General features: G+C 44.3%; 1 protein-coding gene across 1 annotated transcript; it reads left to right on the top strand.

The window, feature by feature from the left end:
* Positions 1-371: 371 nt before the first annotated feature.
* Positions 372-20766, top strand: LOC137287292 (protein mono-ADP-ribosyltransferase PARP14-like). The gene is made up of 26 exons (XM_067819529.1): positions 372-506; positions 1806-3369; positions 3683-3850; positions 3987-4220; positions 4505-4816; positions 5037-5270; positions 5450-5785; positions 6027-6257; positions 6468-8180; positions 8402-8571; positions 8964-9372; positions 9723-9781; positions 9910-10143; positions 10290-10511; positions 10837-10963; positions 11518-11628; positions 11997-12062; positions 12621-12800; positions 13682-13882; positions 14432-14634; positions 15057-15443; positions 15988-16163; positions 16323-16379; positions 16596-16717; positions 16823-16959; positions 17629-20766. Exons 2-26 carry the CDS (start codon positions 1854-1856, stop codon positions 17794-17796), a joined length of 7773 nt encoding a protein of 2590 aa, XP_067675630.1. The 5' UTR covers positions 372-506; positions 1806-1853; the 3' UTR covers positions 17797-20766.
* The last annotated feature ends 388 nt before the right edge of the window (positions 20767-21154 follow it).

Genomic DNA, 21154 nt, shown 5'->3' with positions numbered 1-21154 from the left:
CAACAAAGTTGCCCTGCATGTTGACGTGACGCTCCAGTATATCGAGCTGTGGGTTCATAAATAGGAAGACAATTCAGCAGTTTAAAAACATAGATATCAATAAAAAAAATATTAGTATTTGGCACATATGTTATAAAATTTGCCAGTTTAGAGTATGAAAATGATAAAAATAACAACGTTTACTGTTAAACATGAGCTGGAGAGACATGTTTATACTGGTACATGTTTATTCAGTTCAAATCCCTCCATATGGTGTGTTATCGTCGTACATGCACACACATTATGTTCACTACACATCATTCGATGACGCAGCGACCTACATAAGCGTTATCGGAAAAGGAAAAATGAAACCGAAAATAGGAACTATAATTTGTCAGCATCTTGTCTGTGGCAGCAGCTACTCTACGTATTTCAGTTTCACACTGTATACATCGTCCTCCGACCGACACCAGGTTTGTAATCATCATTTGGGAAATATTAACAACCAACATCATGTGATATTTCAGGTGAGAAGATTTACCCTTGACGCATCTGGATGATACTGATTGGCATGCTCATTCAGACGTGTCTTATCTGTTTGTATTTTACGCTAGCCATCTGAACCATTATCAGAGGCGTCTCAACTGTTCTAGAAAAAGGTGGGGGCTTACACATGATTGTTGGTAAAAAGGTTGGACAGGCCCTCGATCAATACTATCTCAATATAAAGCCTTGAAACGTAATCGGACGTATACTAGATTTGCCTTGCTATTAATTATAGGATATCTATGTATAGCGTACATGAAAATCTAAATTCACGGCGCACGTATTTTCCCCAGTATCATTGGATATCAGTCTCAACAGCAACATATCGTATTATCAATCTCAACTCCATGGGATCATACAACTCTCTTCGCGCCTGATTATGAATCATTAGCTTGAAAAGTAAACATGAATGCATTTAAATGGGATTGCGATTTGAACGAAGTGTTTGAAAATGAAAATAGGAACTGACACCTTTGAAAAGGGAGACAATTCATCATATAGTCTGTTTGCAGTGAAAACGTACATTTGGATTTCACTTTAAACAAAAAAGAAAACCAAATAAAGTGAAATTAACATTGTGAATCCACACTATACCTTGCCAACTGAACATAAAAGTCTTAGAATTTTGTTCAACTTAGGTTAAAAGTTGTTTAAGAAACGGTTTGTTTCAAATCGTTAATACTGGTTTGCATTACAAAGGAATACACGCAGTAGTTGGAACAGTGAAACAAATGCACGTGCGGTACGTGATGAGTGTATGATTACACGATGCCATTTAGGAAATGGTCAAATGCAACATATGCCTTATGTGGTATTTCACTTCCTCAGACTAACCCAAATTGTTCTGGGTGTTTCATTTAATGTGCATACCTCTTGTAGTACAAGTAAATTAAGCGATTTGAAACTACGATCGTTTGTTAAACAACTTTTAACCTAAGTTGAATAAAATTGTGATATTTATGTGTTCAATTTGGCAAGGTAAAATTATGAAGATTCACAGTCTTAATTTCATTTTATTCGATTTAACTTTTCGCTTATAGAAATGTAAGTCTAAATCTTGCCCCTTACAGTTCTCGTGACACGGCTGCATCTTTGATTTAGAATTCCCTGCATTGCAGCGTTGTTATCTTATATTGATATAATCTCTCCACAAACCTCTGTAATCTTCCGCGTAAACAGACAATAACTTTAAGTTCTAGGTAAAGATTCTCTTTGTGGACGTTACGATAACATACTGTTTGGTTAATCTGGTGTAATGAAAACATTACGTCTGGTTGTAGGTAAAGCTATCTTCATGGCGAGAAGCAACAGAATTTAGGTTCAGAAAAATGAACAATCCTCAAAGTCAGTTTCCCCGTGGCAATGTTCCTCTGCAACAGAGAGAACAAGGTCACTCTCACCAGCTGCAGCAGCAGCAACAGCAGCAGCAACAGCAACAACAACCATGCCCACCTTTACAACAGAGGGAACAACCCATGCAATACGCCCGGTTGCCAGGACAAGATGGTCAGATCCCCGTGTACTCGGAAGGTTTTGGTGACTATGGCTACGAGCAGCATCAAGTAGAGTTTCAGTCTTCCATGGGACCCAGTCCAGGGTACAGTGGTCCCCAGTCTGTGATGCACCAGCATCAAATATCCCAAGGATATCAGTCACCTGGACAGGACAGTCAAGGACGTTCACAGCAGTACTATCAACACCAAGACATCCACCGGGGTAGTCATCCAGTACAAGGTCCCGGCACGGGATGTGGTGATTCACAGTTTGTGGCGCAACAGGAACCTGTGGAGCAACATTCAACTCTAAAAGCACAAGAGGGGTTACATTCTACACTGCCAAAACGTCAATATCATCACCAAGGCCCCCAACAGACAAGTCAGCCTGTAACAGGGCCCAGCTACGCATACGTCGATCCACAGTTAATGAGAAGGGAAAATCACGATGTTTGGAGATTTCCCCCATCTCGTGAAATCAGCCATCATCAACTCTACCAAGCCCAGCGGCTAAACACACCCTACATGCATGAAAGCCTCCCGTCTGACACCAGGCATTCTGATTTTCAGCCCTCCAAACAGACCAGTCACCCCTCAGCATACTCTGCTGGTCACTTCCAGGCCGAAGCTGATCAAACCCATGGTCCGGGTCCAAGACCATATCCCAACAACCAGCAATATCAGTTCCAGGGCCAAGGTGATCAAACCCATGGTCCGCGTTCAAGACTGTATCCCAACGACCAACATTATCAGTTTCAGGCACAAGGTGATCAAACCCATGGTCCGGGTCCGAGACCATATCCCAATGACCATCAGCATCACTTCCAGAACCAAGGTGATCAAACACATGGTCCGGGTCAGACACCATATCCCAACGACCATCAGCGTCACTTCCAGGCACAAATTGCGCAAGCCTATGGTCCAAATCCAAGACCATATCCTAACGACCAGCACCGTCAGTTCCAGACCCAAGCTGATCAAGCCAGTTATCCGGTTCCAAGACTATATTACAATGACCACCAGCTTCAGCCATATCATCAAGTAAATCTGAAAAGAAACGTCGGTCTAACCCCACCAACACCAACAGGAATGGGGCAACATGACCATTCAGCAGGTCATTTGCAAACCAACACCAAGACGTTTGAACAGTATTCAGTGAGTCATGGGTACACACTTGACACAGCACCCCACAACGGTGTTTCATCAGATGGAGGCCAGCCTCATAAATTCCACAGCGGCTATGCTGTAACAGGACCAAATCCAAACTTTCCAGGTGATACAGTAGAAAAACCAACAATGACATATTCAACTGGAAATCCTGGTGACTCTGCCGATCAACATAAACGTGAAGGTTAGTACATGATGCTCTCAAAACTACAGGTCTTATTTTATTAGTTGTCCAATCATGTATACATGTATGTATCATGAATACATTTATATGTATGGCACTATTTAATGATGCAGGAAGCTTATTACCGAAGAAGGAAAACTGACACTGATAGCATAAATGCCAGTCTGTGAAGCTCTTATGTTTATACTTGCGAGTGTTAGCACATCACCTTCTGATTATTCCGTTGTCTATGGTATGTGTCTATTTGGATCCGCTATATAATGAACCAAGGATGAGATCCCTTATATAGAGATTACAGGATGTTCGTCTTCAGACGGTGCCACAGACTCACATGTTGATGAGCACAGACTTATGCTTGTGAATATTGGCCCTGGTACAACTGAGGACACACTTGAGAACTTCCTTGCGTCAAAGGCTGATGCTGATGTGGAGAGATTTGAGTGGTCCGAGGACAAGACGTCGGCCATTGTTACGTTTAAAGGTATGATGACTACAGTGGAAACCAACAACAAACTCTGTAATATCATTTCATTATTTCATTTCATTTTGCGATTTTTACTCGTAAACATCCAGAATGCCAATCAAACATTTAGAATATTTACGATTCTTTTCTGCAGACGTCCCAACCGTCTCTGCTGCTTTTAAGAGCACACGGATTGATGGAAGTAACATCGACGTTAAGTCAGTTCCCAAATCCAGATGTCTGAAAGTAGGGGGGTTGTCCAGAAACACCACAAAAGATAACGTCCGTTTCTACTTTGAGAACAAAGAGTATGGAGGAGGTCCCACCGATGAGATAGACCTATGCATGGAAACAAACACTGCCTTGGTTTTCTTTAAAGAATATGGAAGTATGTGACACGTCTTAAACCAGGGGGCTCTTCTGATGTATTCTCTTTTAAATGTTGGCTTGAGGTACTCAGGAATGTGTTAAGAATTGTGATGTTAATCTAGACACCAACCGTCTATTTTCTGTAATAATTGTATGACCATTGTGCAGAGAACCATGATGTAAGCATAATCACCACCATTTACAGTGGAGAAATAGCCATATGGCATATTGCTATCTTTAATGCCCACTTTTAATTTTCGATTGTATTACATTTTCTAGACCGATGAATGTGCCATTTTGCAGCTGCGGAAAACGTCATAGAAAAAGGTCCTCACAAGTTGCGAGATCATATTCTCGATGTAAAAATCCACGTAGATATCCCAGGATTCACTCTATGCACAGTGCCAGAGATTAAGGATGGTGAACAGAGGGCGACATCCCCAGAATATGGTGATGAGCAGGACGGATTCAGGATCCTGGTGCTGAATGTTGGGCCAAACACTTCCCAGGACACCCTTGAAAACTTTATGGAGGCCAAGGCCGGACAAGAAGTGAAGCATGTTGAATGGGGAAATGGAAGGACAGCGGCAGTTGTCACGTTCAAGGACAGGACAGGTGTGTCTACATTAATAAGATTGTCAATCTGCTAGTTTATTGTGACTAATTGTAATATGAATGTCCAAACTGATATTTAATTCAGTCAAAATTACCATTGCCTTGTGTCAAATTATTTCTCTAATGTGTAAATTCAGGAATAGGAAACTGCCATGTAGGAATGTTTGTATTGCCGTTATTGTTTTTAGTCTCAGTTTAGTTATCCATTTACGCATTGCAGATGTTAAAACTATTGCAACAAGGTGCTCCAACAAGACAATCGATAATCACATACTACAAATAAAAGCAGTAGAGAAATCAAAGTGTGTGAAAGTCAGTGGATTGTCACAGGATACAACGGAGGACGGTGTCCTCTACTACTTCATGAACAAGAGGAGAGGAGGGGGAGAGATAGATGACATAGACATCTTAAAGGGATCTGGAGAGGCTTTGGTCAGATTCCAAGATTTTGGTGGTGAGTTCTAGCCCACATCATGGTAAAAACCAGCCATCAAACCAGTTTCTAGCCCTGACTACCTGATCCATTTAAAGCTTCTAACAACCCTATACTGGGTTGCGAAAGACGTTGTGACCATTTACATGTGGCACTGACATATTTGTTAACATTATTGCACATTGATTTACAATTTCCAGTGGCTGAAAGGGTTTGTCAAACTACCCACAAGATAAAGGAACACCTCCTGACTGTTACAATGCATACAGATACGCCAGGTTTTGTACCTGATGGTGCTACAGCTACAGCTGGCAAAACGAAAAAGAAGAGCCCCTCTGATGCTGATGGCCCAGCAGAGGCGGAGGACGATGTCCCAGATGACAAGAAAATGCTGATCCTCAATATTGCAAGAGGAACTTCACGGGATACACTGGAGAACTTCCTCGAGGGCAAAGCTGCTGTTGATGTGGTGGACATCCAGTGGGGAGAAGGAGACTCCTGCAAGTCTGCACTCGTCACCTTTCACAGCAGGCCTAGTATGTACATACATGTAATTATAATGCTATGATTTAAGAATCGTTACTAATTTAAACTAGTTAATAGGTGTTGATGTTCTTCATGACAAAAACACTTCAGCCTTTTCAAAACAAAACATAGATCCAACTGTTCGGCCGAGACTCTACTGACAATGGAGGACACATTGACCCTTACTTCCACTAAGTTAATGACTTCGCAAACATATATAAAGCTATGCATTGTTATGTCACTACTTGGCAGGTTTTGCGAAAATAAGGGAAGCATGTTCAAAGAAAATGGTAGAAGGACACTGGCTAAAAGTCAAGCAAGTTATGAAGTCTAGATGCTTGAAAGTGACAGGACTACCAGAGGATGCAAGCAAGGACGATGTCTGCCTTTTCTTCGAAAATAAGAGAAGAGGAGGACCTTTGAAAGAAATGCGTTTCACCCCTGGAGAAGATACAGCATACTTGTGGTTTAGAGAATATGAGGGTTAGTGTTAGTTTATTTATATACACTAGACAGGATGAATAACGTGTCAGCATATTTTCTCATTTCAACCCTCATGGAATGCCAATATCGCATATTCTTTTGTATTTAAGTTTAGTAATTTTTTATATTTTCTTTCATTTCCTTAATTCCACCAATGTGAAATCATGTGTTTTCCACACACACAATGTGATTATAAAATCTGTATTCCAGTGGCAGAAAACGTATGTGCTCAGACCCTTAAGCTGAAGGACAAAGTACTGAAAGTAAACTTGCATACAGATATTCCAGAATTCACACCAAAAGAGTACGAAAAGGAAAAGAGGGAATGTTCAGGAGCACTCCAGGCTGAAACGGTGCCATTCTCTGAACGTGAAGTTCATTCTCAGTGGCGATATTTAGTTAGATCAGTTGATGCACGTATCGTGCGGTACATCAGTAAGTCTGAGAAAGAGAAGACAAAGCTTCAAGATGATTTGAAAAGGCACCAGTGTGAACTCCGGTTCGCCCAGGAGGCTGATGGTGTAATGCTGGAGGCGATCCATAACGGAACAGAGGCAGATGAGATCGACAAGAAGGTGTGGATGAAAAGAGTAGATGCAGCACTTCAGGATTCCCTGGAGGAGATGGACTTGACAGTTGAAACAGTGAAGATCCCAGATGAAAACACAATGGGCAGTCAGGAAATGAAACATGACTTCCAGATGTTATCGGAGACGATGAATGTCAGAATATATGGAGCTTTCGGGCAGTTCCATGTAATTGGATGTAGAGAAAGGGTGAAGAAGGCAGTGGAATCTCTGAATGAAATGTTGGCTGCCGCTGGACCTAAAGAAAGTGATGCACTACCTGTCAAGAATTACCAGATACGTTATCTTCAAAAGTCCAGTTTTTTGTTGCGCTGTAGCAAGAAGCATCCCAGTGTCGAAGTTCACTTGAAAGTCCGAGAGGATTTAGTGACCATAGAGGGAACGAAAGCTGAAGTTCAGAGCGTCAAAATAATGATTCACGAAGATCTCAATTCATTACAAAACGACAGCCTCACTTTCAAGACAAAGGAAGCTGTAGAGATCTTGAATACTTCGTCCTTGCCTCAGCAGCTGGAGGAGGCTGGTGTAATTTGCTCATGGCAGAAGGAAGACCCTAAGAGGGTTAGACTCTATTGTCCAAACGCTGATGACATATGCAAAGCTAAAGCCATCATTAAGAAGACAATTTGTGAAGAGATAATTCCTCTGGATACATCATCGGCTAACAGCTTACAATCGGCAGACTGGCGGGAAAAGCAAAAGCGACTTGTGGAATCTAACCGAGGATATATTCAGATAGGTGTGTTAACTGATGCAGTTATGGTGGCAGGTGATCACAGCGTCTTCCAGGATATTGTCTCAGAAATCGACAAATATTTTGACATCAACTCAGTGAGGGAGTATTTTCTAAAGGCTGAAGAGCCATGTGCCAGGTTCCTGCAAGTCCATCGCCTTAAACAGATTCGACAACTGGAGCTAAGTCTTCAGGACTTTAAAGTACACATCAGTTTTGGAGATAGTTCTTTAGCGTGTGGATTTACAATTACAGGATTAAATGATGGAATACGTAAGGCCAGGAAAGAATTGGAGAAGATGTTTTCATCCATAAATTCAAAAGACCACAGTTTAATGCTACCGGGGATCAAACACTACTTCATCAAAGGTAGAGGGAAAGAAATACTCACTGGCATTGAACACCAGACGCAAACAATTGTTCGCCCTAAAGACCTTTTGCAAACGACACCTTCTGTCATTAAGTCCTGGACTCTGCCTCGTCATCACCTTGTGTCAGTGTTACAAGGAGACATATGTACCTTGAAGGTTGATGCTGTAGCTTACACAGCAAACACAGACCTCACATTTGTTGCTGGCCTTTCTAAAGTTCTTGTTGCAAAGGGTGAGTATACATCAATATCGTGTCTGTTTTGGGTTAAACATGTCATTGACAAGGGGTAGGATAAATATATCTTGTATATACACAAGCCAGTCTATATGCCACTCAATAGAAAATATTCTTTAAAAAAACATGAATTACTTCAGGATAGATCTGAACTAAGGTCGTTGTCCAGGCAAGATAGTTTATAAATATTCAGACTTTGTTGTGATGGTGATTCTCAGGGGGCAAGAGAATACAGGATGAGTGTGCAGCGCGGATCAATACGAAAGGCCGTCCATCGGTTGGAGAGGTCATCAGTACTGGTGCTGGTCGTCTGCCATGCAAGTATATACTTCACTCAGTGTCCCCGAAGTGGCAAGAAGGGAAACATGGAGAGAACGATGTCTTGCAGGTATGAGGAGGATTATTTGCAACAATTTGACAATTTGTTAGTTCTTGTGTTTGTCATGAAGCATGACTTTCATTATGCTCCATGCGCCTCATCGGAGAGCTGTGTCCCTTAGATATACTTGAAACGAATGAATGTGGATTCGAATGCATCATATATGTATGGATTTATCAGCACCATACCGAATATTGGTGAGTTTCAGAAAAGCGGTATGATTCCTTAATTGTAATTGACTCTAAATGATTCACATAGCCCTAACGTGTCATGATAAAGAAGAAACACATTTTGCTAACTAATGCGACCAAGCTTCTTTCAACACTGCCACGTGTCACTGGCAATTAAAGGACCTTCTCTTCTGAAAACCTGTGTAACCATTGTTCTTCATCATCTTACAGGAGACGATGATGAACATTTTGAAGCAATGTAAGAGAAAATGTGTAGGGAGCCTGGCACTGCCTGCAATGAGCACTGGACTCGGGTACCCCCTTGCAGAAGCAGTGAAGGTTATTCTAGAGACTCTTCATGAGAACTGGGACAAAGAATGCACTGACCTTCGAGAAATCATCCTCTGTGACGTTAAGTCCAGTGTTGTCCGACAATTTATCAAAACATCCGACAGCATATTTTCTGGAGCAAGACCAAAACGCCAGGAGAGCATGAAGGAAGAAGAGGGAGAATGGGGGAAGGAAGAGGAGGAGAAGAGCGTGGAGGGAGGCCAAAAGGAGATTGACGGAGGGTCGGAGGGAGTTGCAGAGGACTCACAGGGCATGTTTTGTAGCGACTCGGACGCCAGTGACCTATCAGGTATACCGTACCTAGTTAAAATGGGAATGATATTCTCTAACATTAATACTCAGTCATGAAGAAAACACGTACCTTCCTAACCCTTCAGTGCCTTACATTTGCGAGTAGGCTTACCTGGAGCAGATGGACAAAATTGCTTGGTAGTGAAATTAGTTCTTGGAAATTCTTGCAAACTATTGAAATCTAAATAATCAAAAGATGCCAACGAATGTTTGTTTAATGTGTGGAGTTATTGGTAATTACATTTTGTATCTGTCAGGTGGGCCACAAAGCACTGACACACAGACAGCATGGCTTCTGTACCAGAAGTGCTGCTGGCTTTCAACACATTGATATATTTTTCTCTTCAGATACAGAGGACTCATCTGAAAGAATACAAGTAATTGTTGGGGAATTGTCCAGGCAAAAGGTCAGTGACTTAGTCTTCTTGCGTATTTATTGTTTTATCCCACACTGTAGGCGTTGATTCCTTTAAGTGATATAGGATCCAATTGACGCTATCGTCTGATGATAGTATGTACACATGTATGGTTTAAGGCTGACGTCATAGTTAACCCAACTGGGAAGGATCTGAACATGTCGGTGGGTGCCGTATCCCGATGCCTGCTGGAGGCTGGAGGTAAAGCCATACAGACTGTCTGTAGGAAGAAGTATCCCTCGGGCCTGACAACTGGACAAGTTGCTGTGACAACAGGCGGGAATCTCCGATGTAAGGAGATATACCATGGGATCCTCCAGGCGTGGAACAACGGCAAAGGCGGATCAGAATTGGTAAATAGGGTGTATTTACACTAGCTTCGAAACAGTACATGAGATGTTTCTACTGAATTGTGTTCCGAGAACCCTTCCTATTGTAATTGATCCATTTCAGTAGAATCTTTTCCAGCTAATATTTTCTTGTTAACCCCTATTCACAGGTCCTGCAGAATCTGGTACAGCAGTGTTTGCAGACTGCCGAAACCAACGGATACGTCTCTGTGGCTTTCCCGGCACTTGGAACGGGAAAGCTTGGATTCCCTGCAGACATCTCGGCCAGTCTGATGTTCAAGGCTGCGTCTACCTTCCTGGAGGATCATTCCAGTACATCAGTCCAACACATCTCCTTCGTTGTATACCCAAAAGACATCCCAGTCAAGAAGGTCAGTGAGGCTCTTAAGGGCGGTAAGGGGCACGACACTTCATCAATCCGCCATTTAGAGTCCTGAGAAACATAGGCAGTCCCTGTTTCCTAGCTATGGATCACGATTAATTATACAAAAGTATTTATGTATGCTTGTCAAACTGTTTCTTTGACTGATAGCTCGGGCCCCGATTTTCACCGATAGTGCTTTTTTCTACGTGACATCCTTGCAGAAAAGTGATTGGTATGAGTGCAATATGCCTCTCTATTGCCGTGGAACTTAACAAGATATCACTTTAAATATCACTTATAAACAAAGATTCATTTTCCTTGTTACATTTTAGGCATTCGAGGCAGAAAGCAAAAAAAGAGACCACAATTGTATTCCAAAGGACAACAGGAAGGATGCCGGGACACGCCGTGGCGACTCCAAGGAAGATAATCAAGACGCTTCGCATATACACAGCCAAGGTGAATAATGTGAAATACAAGTCCTGTCATGTCAAGTTTGGTTGACAAGTGTGACTAGTATTATTCCGAGTTACAGTGAATCATTATTTCCGGTGTGGTGTGTAAGCCGTGGCAGCACATCTGCAGGCGAAGCAAAGATATTACCCTACTTCGACCAGGTGTCAAAACGGATCTTTACTCGACTGACCCGTGAAGACCCGGCTTACAACTGGTCTTCAGTAGCCCACACTTGTCATAAGAGGTAACCAACGGGACCAGGCGCAGGCTGTTTGAATTGGTTGACATGACATGCCATCGTATCTCTTTTGCGTATATCGATGTTCATGATGTTGATCACTGGATTGTCTGGTCCCGACTCGATTACTGACAGCCCCCCTCCATATGCCTGGAATATTGCTGAGTGCAGCGTAAGATCGACCTACACGCTTTACTCGGCTGAGGGATGTACTTTCGACATTATATTATCTCCCCATTAAGAATTTGATCTTAGCCCCGCTTGATGATGACTCACACAAGTGCAAAACTGTATATAGCCTCTAGCTTTCTGATAACAGATACCTTCACATTTGGCTCTGTGAAGATGAAGATCGTCCAAGGAGATCTGACCAAGGAGAAGACAGACTGCATCGTCAGTTCAAGTGGAGAATCATTTGACCTCAAGCATGGTCAGTGATAAACATTTACTTGTTTACACAGCAGTACTGTGGTGGTCATCCCAGGCACTGGTGGGTGCCAATAATGTGTGGAAGTCCACCTCCGCCTGGTCTGTAATGTCCACGAGGTGTTGTGGCGTTAGGCCACGGGTTTCTAACAGATTATATAAATGTTACTGGTTACATGGTTTCCACGGTTTCAACATTACAGAATGTTTCCACATTGGCTATGCTATTTTGCACAGGTTTTACAGTGATAAATTTCACAGTTCAAATGTTGCCAGCGTGAATTTACAAGCAATGGTTTTGTCACATTTCGTATCATCGGGTTTTCTCAATCAATTTGGCATTAATACCTTTGATGGGTTACACTTCCACAGGCGCTGTTTCCAAGGCTCTTTTGTCTGCAGCAGGTTCCCAACTTCAAGAAGAGTGTACTTCCAAAAGTAAGAAGAAAATAAGAAAAAACCCACTTAACTATGACAGTTAACGTCATAGGTCCTGAAGTTCACTTGTTCTCAAGCATTTTTATCTGTCGTGTATAAGAACCTCTCGACGTTGAATAATGAGACAGTGAAAACTTACTGGCTTAAAAGACATAAAACCACTTCTAAACTTATGAAAAATAGTTCTGAGAGAATGTTTGAAAATAACCCCCCAACTATCCTGCTTCTTTATACAACTTTACAAAATGAATTGATTGCAGCATGTCTAAAAGTGCCAACAGGAAATATTCATATTTCATTGTCGAGCGATTGGTATGCTTTCTGCTCAGTATACTTTCAGTGATGGAATTGAGAAAATTACATATAACTTTTACCTATGTCGTCTTCTTGTTTATACAGCAACTACAAAATCTTGTACAGGAGTTCAAAGGGAACCAGTTGGTTTCCTCTTTTCTCTGGGAAGTGCTCACTTTCTAACCCACTGGCAAGTGCACCTGAAACAGCTAAAATGAATTTGTTTCAACCCACGAAAATGTAACCTGGGTTTGATATATACAGGAGACGAGCTGTCCTCGACAGGCCTTGTTCTCACCCAGGGGTACAAGCTGCACTGCAAGAATGTCCTTCACCTGAAGGTCCAGTCGTCGGCATGGGGGTGGGGTTCCACCCTTCTGGAATGTCTGAAGAAGGCTGAGGAAGAGGGAATGACGTCACTGTCCATGCCCGCTCTTGGTACAGGTAAACCCACTGTGACATTAATTGAATTATTATTTAAGGTGGCATCAAAACAATTGTATCACAAAGTGAAAACACACTCTTAAAGATGTTAGTTCTTTACATGCGATAATATAGTTTATTTTATCCACACATAAATGTAGTTTTCTGATTGGCTCAGCTATCTTCAGTTATTTTCAGCGCATCCCGCTCACACGCGAGATACATTGCAGTATACCCCGCTGCCATCAGATACTCATTTGGGATTTCGTTGTAGATACTCGAATAATCTTAAAAGACGCATGAGGCACGGAAATTACCGATGTTTTTCGAGTGGGAATGGGTGGAAGGGAGATAACTCGAAATATGTTTTTTTTTACGTCGTCCGCAAAATCTAGTGATGGCAACTTGACGCTCTTTCCAATAAATAAATTTTGACAAAATGTTCACATGTAGTCCATGTGAATAGTAAGAAGGGGAATTGCATCGCGGCCACTTTACCAAGACAATGCCTAGGGGAAAGAAGAGCAAGATGCATGATTCGAATCATTTGATTCACGCAGGGTGGCTGAAGTGTACGGTCCGATACTCATGCTTCAATCAGTTCAGAAATAATTTTGAGGTGTTCGGTCAGATATGTACGTTGTTCACTGGTCCATCGGGGACCATTGGTTGAGGCATTCGGGGCTCAGGGAAATAAACAAACATCGAGGGTACCTCAACCCATGTCCCCCGCGTGGCCAGTGAACAACTTAAAATGTGAGCTCTAAGCCACCTCTATTAAACCAATATAAGACACGCAGAACCTTCGAACTGTCACGGTGCAAATTGGAACGGCTAAATGGTCTCAGGCACATTCGTCTGAGGTGTGACACAGCAGGGTATATGTTTTGGTTCTATAATAGGAGGCCAGAAGATAGCCCCGCCCAAGATGGCGGCGTCGCTGCTCTATGCCGTCAAGAGGTTTGCGGACACGCACAGTCAGCCGGCGCTCCAGAACATCCGGGTGGTCATCTTCCAGTCAAATATGGTCAACACGTACAGAGCTGTGTTTGCCGGGAAACAGTCGGGGAGAAACGCGGGAGGACACGAGCACCAGGAGAGAGGTAGAACATCAACTCTCGGTATATTCATCTTCCACCGTAGATAGCTTCAGCCATGTATGGTCTGTTTACAGTGAAAACCTACCGATGAATTTCACGTTAAACATAAAAGTAAATCGAATAAAGTGAAATGAACATTGCGAATCATCATACTTTACCTTGCCAATTGAACATTTAAATTTCGTAATTTTGTTTCAACTTTAAAAAAAATAGGATAAAAGTTGTTTCACAAACGTTCATAGTTTCAAACCACTTTATTTGTATTACAAGGGTCTATGCACATAAAATGAAACACTAAGAACAAATAGAGTTGGTCTAGGTTTCGTACCGCACGTGCATTTGTTTCACTCTTCCTACTGCTGCTCCGTAAGGAATTCACAGAATTAAACAATAGCCACTTGTGAATCAGCTGACAAGGGTTGTCCATTCGGAAATGCGATAGGTTACAGAGCCTCGATGAATTGGATAAATGACTGCACTTGATAGGTGAAGGTGAAGTTTAAAGTATATCTGTCAAAATACAAAAACAGATAATATTACCCGTTTCCGCAGACGACAGATCACGCAAGCGCCATCACGGTTCCTCTCACGGAATGAGAGCAGACGACAAGGTAGTGTTACGTATCTACTCCGACTCCTGGACGAACATCACCGCAGCTAAAGATCGACTTAAGGAACTGTGTGCAGACGAGTTTCAACACAAAACTATCGGTGATAAATGGGCAAACAAAATTGAGAAAATGGATACTGAAGAGGTAAACTGCTTCATGACTGCAGCAAATATCATTTTAAAGAAGGTTAAGAAGTACGCCTGTTTAATTCGAAAGAAAGGATTGCATAAAACATCCCTTTTTTAAAGCACAGTTCAGATCAAACAAGATGTTGATTCCCTTGTTCAGTTTCTGAAGTTTTGTACTCACTTAACATCTGGATAGGATTTGAGAGAAATAAGACTAAGAAGGTTTACATGTCTCACAAGTCGAAGTTCTCCAGCTTGGTATGCGATTCCCAATAATAAGGAATGACTGTATCAGCATCCTGTCTCATCCACACTATAAGAGTTGTGCATCGTGGGTTATATCTCTCACCGGGCATTCACAGCAAAAAGGGGCCTTTACAGAGGGGTTTTATCCGAAGTAGACTGATGTGGTTGATGGTCGTAGCTCTGTTGTTGCAGATGTCCCGTCTGGAGGGCGTCGCCGGGAAGCACGATGTCGTCATAGTCCGCAAGGGATCTACATTAGAAATCACAGGCAGGGTCAGGAACGTGGGGCAGGTCCATGAGAAGATCTTGGAAGTATTTCAGAATGAAGCTACAAGCGCCCACATGAAGGAGGAGGCGAAGTTGGTGGCGAATCTAGTGGAGTGGATGTATGTGGTGGACGGCAAACCGAGACCTTTCACCGTCGGCCTCAACTGCTGTTTAGAGAAGGCATATAAAGCCAAGGAGAAGAATCTGGAAATAAAAGACGCCAAGGGAAGAGCCTATTCTGTTGATTTTCAGAAGATGACAGAAATGCCCAAGACAGGTGGAAAACCGATTAAGATTGAAAGAATTGAGAAGGTAAGCCGTGAAGTATGAACTGCGGAAAGGTGCTGCTGTGGAGTGTAATGGCCGCGGCAGTTGTGGGGTGTATTGTGCGTGGCAGATGTTGAGCGTAATGACCACGGCAGTTGTTGAGCGTAATGACCACGGTAGCTGTTGAGTGTAATAACCGATATTGTGTTTTTGATTTGTCTGAAAATCAGATTTTGATAATATCAAATGGCATCCTTCGGTAGTAAAGAATGTGATACTTGGTTGGTAAGGACAGTACTGTACCTGTAGCATGTATGGTTGTAGGCAATACGTGGGGGTCTGTGACAGTACTGTATCTGTAGCATGTATGGTTGTAGGCAATACGTGGGGGTCTGTGTCAGTACTGTATCTGTAGCATGTATGGTTGTAGGCCATACATGGGGGTCTGTGGCAGTACTGTACCTGTAGCATGTATGGTTGTAGGCAAAACGTGGGGGTCTGTGACAGTACTGTACCTGTAGCATGTATGGTTGTAGGCAATACGTGGGGGTCTGTGACAGTACTGTACCAGTAGCATGTATGGTTGTAGGCAATACGTGGAGGACTGTCGAAGATGGTGAGAGGGGAGAAGGAGGCCCTGGCGGGAACTAAGACAGTATACTTCCCACTGAAACCAGAGCGCGCCTTCAAAGGAAATGCCGAGGATCTTCACTTCCGGACAGCGGAGTCTCAGTTCTACAGACTACTGGGCACCTCGGGGTCAAAGTGAGAACACATTACTCAGTTGCTGTTTTTGAAATGACGTATAAATATGTGCATATACATGTGTGGAAAGCCAGAGAAGAAGGTTACGTGAGTCATCAAATAGTTATCAAGATGGCAGCAGAGGAGATCGCTTCTGTAATGTCTGTCAATATGTTCCAGGTACTGCGTCACGAAGGTCGACTATGTGGTCAACCCGGCTCTCATCAAGAAATTCAGGTGAATGAAAACTGTCGGTGTCGGAGACTGACATTGCACCTATTGTAAAGTGGTCAAAAGCTCTGGGAAATATATGAACTCATATCTACCAATCAGTAATGCCATTTTGGTCTCACCTATCACTCACATTTCCGACACAGTCTGTCAGGTTTAGTCATGTATTGTGAATCTCTTCCGCTTTCACTTCATTAAATCTGATACAAATCCATGTTACAGGGCGGCTCAGACGGCCATGAAAGCAAAACGAGGCCCAGACAAGGCCGAGCCAGTGTTAGCTTTCCACGGGACAAATGTGGCATACATCGAAAAGATTTGTGAAGGTGGCTTTAAGAAACCAGGTCAGTATTGCACCACCGATTCTTCACATCCCTTGTCTGTATTGCACGTCATGTAATGCCAGCTGAGACTGAATGTACCCCCTCTATCTCGCTGTACCCGTGTAGGTGACCCTGGGTTTGTTGCGAAGACTGATGCCGGCTATTACGGGAGCGGAGTTTACTTCAGCGAATATCCCGAGTATTCCATGGGCTACATAGCTGGAGCTCAGAAAATCCTTCTGTCTCAAGTCATTCTTGGAGAGGTGAGTTCTGACTTTGTCGTCCTACGTATCAATGTCCTGGAGTTTTAACAAGCAATGTTGAGATCACATTGATCAAAACTTTTCTCTGTGTTTGGGGCAGCATTGGATTGCTCACCTTGACACAAGTAATGTTGTGTTTGTCCATGTTCCGTGAAGCAGTCGGTTTAGACTTTGATACTGTTCCCATATACTATGCTTGTTTTCTATTCTGCGAGGACCGTGTTTTGTTTGTCATCAAAGAGGTTTTAGCTATATTTCAGGGTAGATTTGAGGCTGAAATGTGCCGCCGAAATATTTTGGGGTTATTGCTGATAATGGCACAGTATCGTGTCTGGTTTTTTGCCCCAAAGTAGTGGCCTATGAAAGTTTCAGTTTATAGTTTTTATAGTTCTTTAATTTAGTGCAGATGTTGGCTAACGGCCCATGGTACAACATTGTTTGGTCCTTTACATATAAGTATATGTACATGTATTCCAGAGATATACAAGAGGTATGAGGTGGGTAGTTCACTTTACTATAGCATGTCTTAAGTTGCGAGGCATGATAAATAAAACAGGCTAAATTTCAAACTGATGTTTGGTTAGAAGACATGGGTACATTAAATTTTGTCACATTAGGATATTCCCTTTTCTGTGTGGGAACATTTACGACTTTACTTCCCATCCTCAGGTTTTCCACTGCACGGGGCTCATGACTGGCGCATCTCTTAAGCCAGGATATGATTCTCACACTTCACCAGACGGGAAGGAGCTGATAATCTTTGACACCTCCTGCATACTTCCGTGCTACATCGTCCACTACGGCCCCTCACATGGGACATTCAAATACACCACATAGACACCACCTTCCCCGTGCTACATCGTCCACTACGGCCCCCTCACAGGGTGCGTTCACATACACCACACAGACACCACCTTCCCCGTGCTACATCGCCCACTACGGCCCCCTCACAGGGTGCGTTCACATACACCACATAGACACCACCTTCCCCGTGCTACATCGTCCACTACGGTCCCCTCACAGGGTGCGTTCACATACACCACACAGACACCACCTTCCCCGTGCTACATCGTCCACTACGGCCCCCTCACAGGGTGCGTTCACATACACCACACAGACACCACCTTCCCCATGCTACATCGCCCACTACGGCCCCCACACAGGGTGCGTTCACATACACCACACAGACACCACCTTCCCCGTGCTACATCGTCCACTACGGTCCCCTCACAGGGTGCGTTCACATACACCACACAGACACCACCTTCCCCGTGCTACATCGCCCACTACGGCCCCCTCACAGGGTGCGTTCACATACACCACATAGACACCACCTTCCCCGTGCTACATCGTCCACTACGGCCCCCTCACAGGGTGCGTTCACATACACCACACAGACACCACCTTCCCCGTGCTACATCGTCCACTACGGCCCCCTCACAGGGTGCGTTCACATACACCACACAGACACCACCTTCCCCGTGCTACATCGTCCACTACGGCCCCCTCACAGGGTGCGTTCACATACACCACACAGACACCACCTTCCCCGTGCTACATCGTCCACTACGGTCCCCTCACAGGGTGCGTTCACATACACCACATAGACACCACCTTCCCCGTGCTACATCGTCCACTACGGCCCCCTCACAGGGTGCGTTCACATACACCACACAGACACCACCTTCCCCATGCTACATCGCCCACTACGGCCCCCTCACAGGGTGCGTTCACATACACCACACAGACACCACCTTCCCCGTGCTACATCGTCCACTACGGTCCCCTCACAGGGTGCGTTCACATACACCACACAGACACCACCTTCCCCGTGCTACATCGCCCACTACGGCCCCCTCACAGGGTGCGTTCACATACACCACATAGACACCACCTTCCCCGTGCTACATCGTCCACTACGGCCCCCTCACAGGGTGCGTTCACATACACCACACAGACACCACCTTCCCCGTGCTACATCGCCCACTACGGCCCCCTCACAGGGTGCGTTCACATACACCACACAGACACCACCTTCCCCGTGCTACATCGTCCACTACGGCCCCCTCACAGGGTGCGTTCACATACACCACACAGACACCACCTTCCCCGTGCTACATCGTCCACTACGGTCCCCTCACAGGGTGCGTTCACATACACCACATAGACACCACCTTCCCCGTGCTACATCGCCCACTACGGCCCCCTCACAGGGTGCGTTCACATACACCACATAGACACCACCTTCCCCGTGCTACATCGTCCACTACGGTCCCCTCACAGGGTGCGTTCACATACACCACACAGACACCACCTTCCCCGTGCTACATCGTCCACTACGGTCCCCTCACAGGGTGCGTTCACATACACCACACAGACACCACCTTCCCCGTGCTACATCGCCCAATACGGCCCCCTCACAGGGTGCGTTCACATACACCACATAGACACCACCTTCCCCGTGCTACATCGTCCACTACGGCCCCCTCACAGGGTGCGTTCACATACACCACATAGACACCACCTTCCCCGTGCTACATCGTCCACTACGGTCCCCTCACAGGGTGCGTTCACATACACCACATAGACACCACCTTCCCCGTGCTACATCGTCCACTACGGCCCCCTCACAGGGTGCGTTCACATACACCACACAGACACCACTTTCCCCATGCTACATCGCCCACTACGGTCCCCTCACAGGGTGCGTTCACATACACCACATAGACACCACCTTCCCCGTGCTACATCGTCCACTACGGCCCCCTCACAGGGTGCGTTCACATACACGACATAGACACCACCTTCCCCGTGCTACATCGTTCACTACGGCCCCCTCATAGGGTGCGTTCACATACACCACACGGACACCACCTTCCCCGTGCTACATCGTCCACTACGGCCCCCTCACAGGGTGCGTTCACATACACGACATAGACACCACCTTCCCCGTGCTACATCGCCCACTACGGCCCCCTCACAGGGTGCGTTCACATACACCACACAGACACCACCTTCCCCGTGCTACATCGTCCACTACGGCCCCCTCACAGGGTGCGTTCACATACACCACATAGACACCACCTTCCCCGTGCTACATCGTCCACTACGGCCCCCTCACAGGGTGCGTTCACATACACCACATAGACACCACCTTCCCCGTGCTACATCGTCCACTACGGCCCCCTCACAGGGTGCGTTCACATACACCACACAGACACCACCTTCCCCATGCTACATCGTCCACTACGGCCCCCTCACAGGGTGCGTTCACATACACCACACAGACACCACCTTCCCCGTGCTACATCGTCCACTACGGCCCCCTCACAGGGTGCGTTCACATACACCACATAAATATCCACGACAAATTCTTAATAGTCTTCCGATTTCAGCATGCTTGCTTTTGAAGACAGTATGAGAAATGTCTTCCACTTTGTACATATACTAAGCAAGTTATTGATATTGGTGTTTTATGACTGATATTATATCAGTATGTCAATGAATAAATACTCATTGTTGATAATTTCAATATTTATATATGTCCCTAACTATTTTTGTCCAGTATGTTTGATCTTGCACTATGATAAAGTAAGTAGTAGTAGTGAGTGATTTTATAATATAACGTCAGATCGGCTTTTGCCCACGAAATAGCTAGGACACCTAAGTTATACATACCAACAAGTTCATCTTAAATACAAGTTATGTTAGAAGTATATGTACTTACATCAGTTTCAGACTTTGCAATACGCCACCAACAACATTGCTTGTCGGGATGTATTTATAGGAATCTAATAAAGTATTCCCATCTGTGAGATTTCCATGTGCTTTCTGTACCAATATGTGTCTGACAACATTCCAGGTCGTTCGTGAGAGCAAGTGTTCCCAAATCAATGGACTGAGTGTGTGAGAGATTGTTGTGTATATGGTGTATACTAGACTTAACAGTTACTTCAGTCAGACTACAGCAATGCTATTACCGGTGGAGTTGGGGAAATTAGGTTCTGAAAAGTGTTGTCAATGCTGTAGGTATGTAAATATGACAAAGCACAAGAGGTACAGGATGTGCTTTTGCACAATTTAGATGCCTTGCTACCGTTTTCAGACAGGAGACTTGGCGTCAAATTGCAAGGTGAGTAAGTGCCCTTTGTGTATGATACACTTAGATGTGACAATTTCTAGGTTGTCTCGACAT

This window comes from Haliotis asinina, chromosome 6 (genome assembly GCF_037392515.1).
Source record: "Haliotis asinina isolate JCU_RB_2024 chromosome 6, JCU_Hal_asi_v2, whole genome shotgun sequence".
Lineage (NCBI taxonomy): Eukaryota > Metazoa > Mollusca > Gastropoda > Lepetellida > Haliotidae > Haliotis > Haliotis asinina.
The sequence above is the reverse complement of the archived record's forward strand: the minus strand, read 5'-3'. Positions and strand labels throughout refer to the sequence as shown.

Coding starts and splice junctions, on each gene's coding strand:
- LOC137287292 (XM_067819529.1), top strand. CDS start 1,854: ATGAACAATCCTCAAAGTCAGTTTCCCCGTGGCAATGTTCCTCTGCAA. Junction 5,786..6,026: donor CACCTTTCACAGCAGGCCTA/GTATGTACATAC, acceptor ACTACTTGGCAG/GTTTTGCGAAAATAAGGGAA. Junction 10,144..10,289: donor GCAAAGGCGGATCAGAATTG/GTAAATAGGGTG, acceptor CCCTATTCACAG/GTCCTGCAGAATCTGGTACA.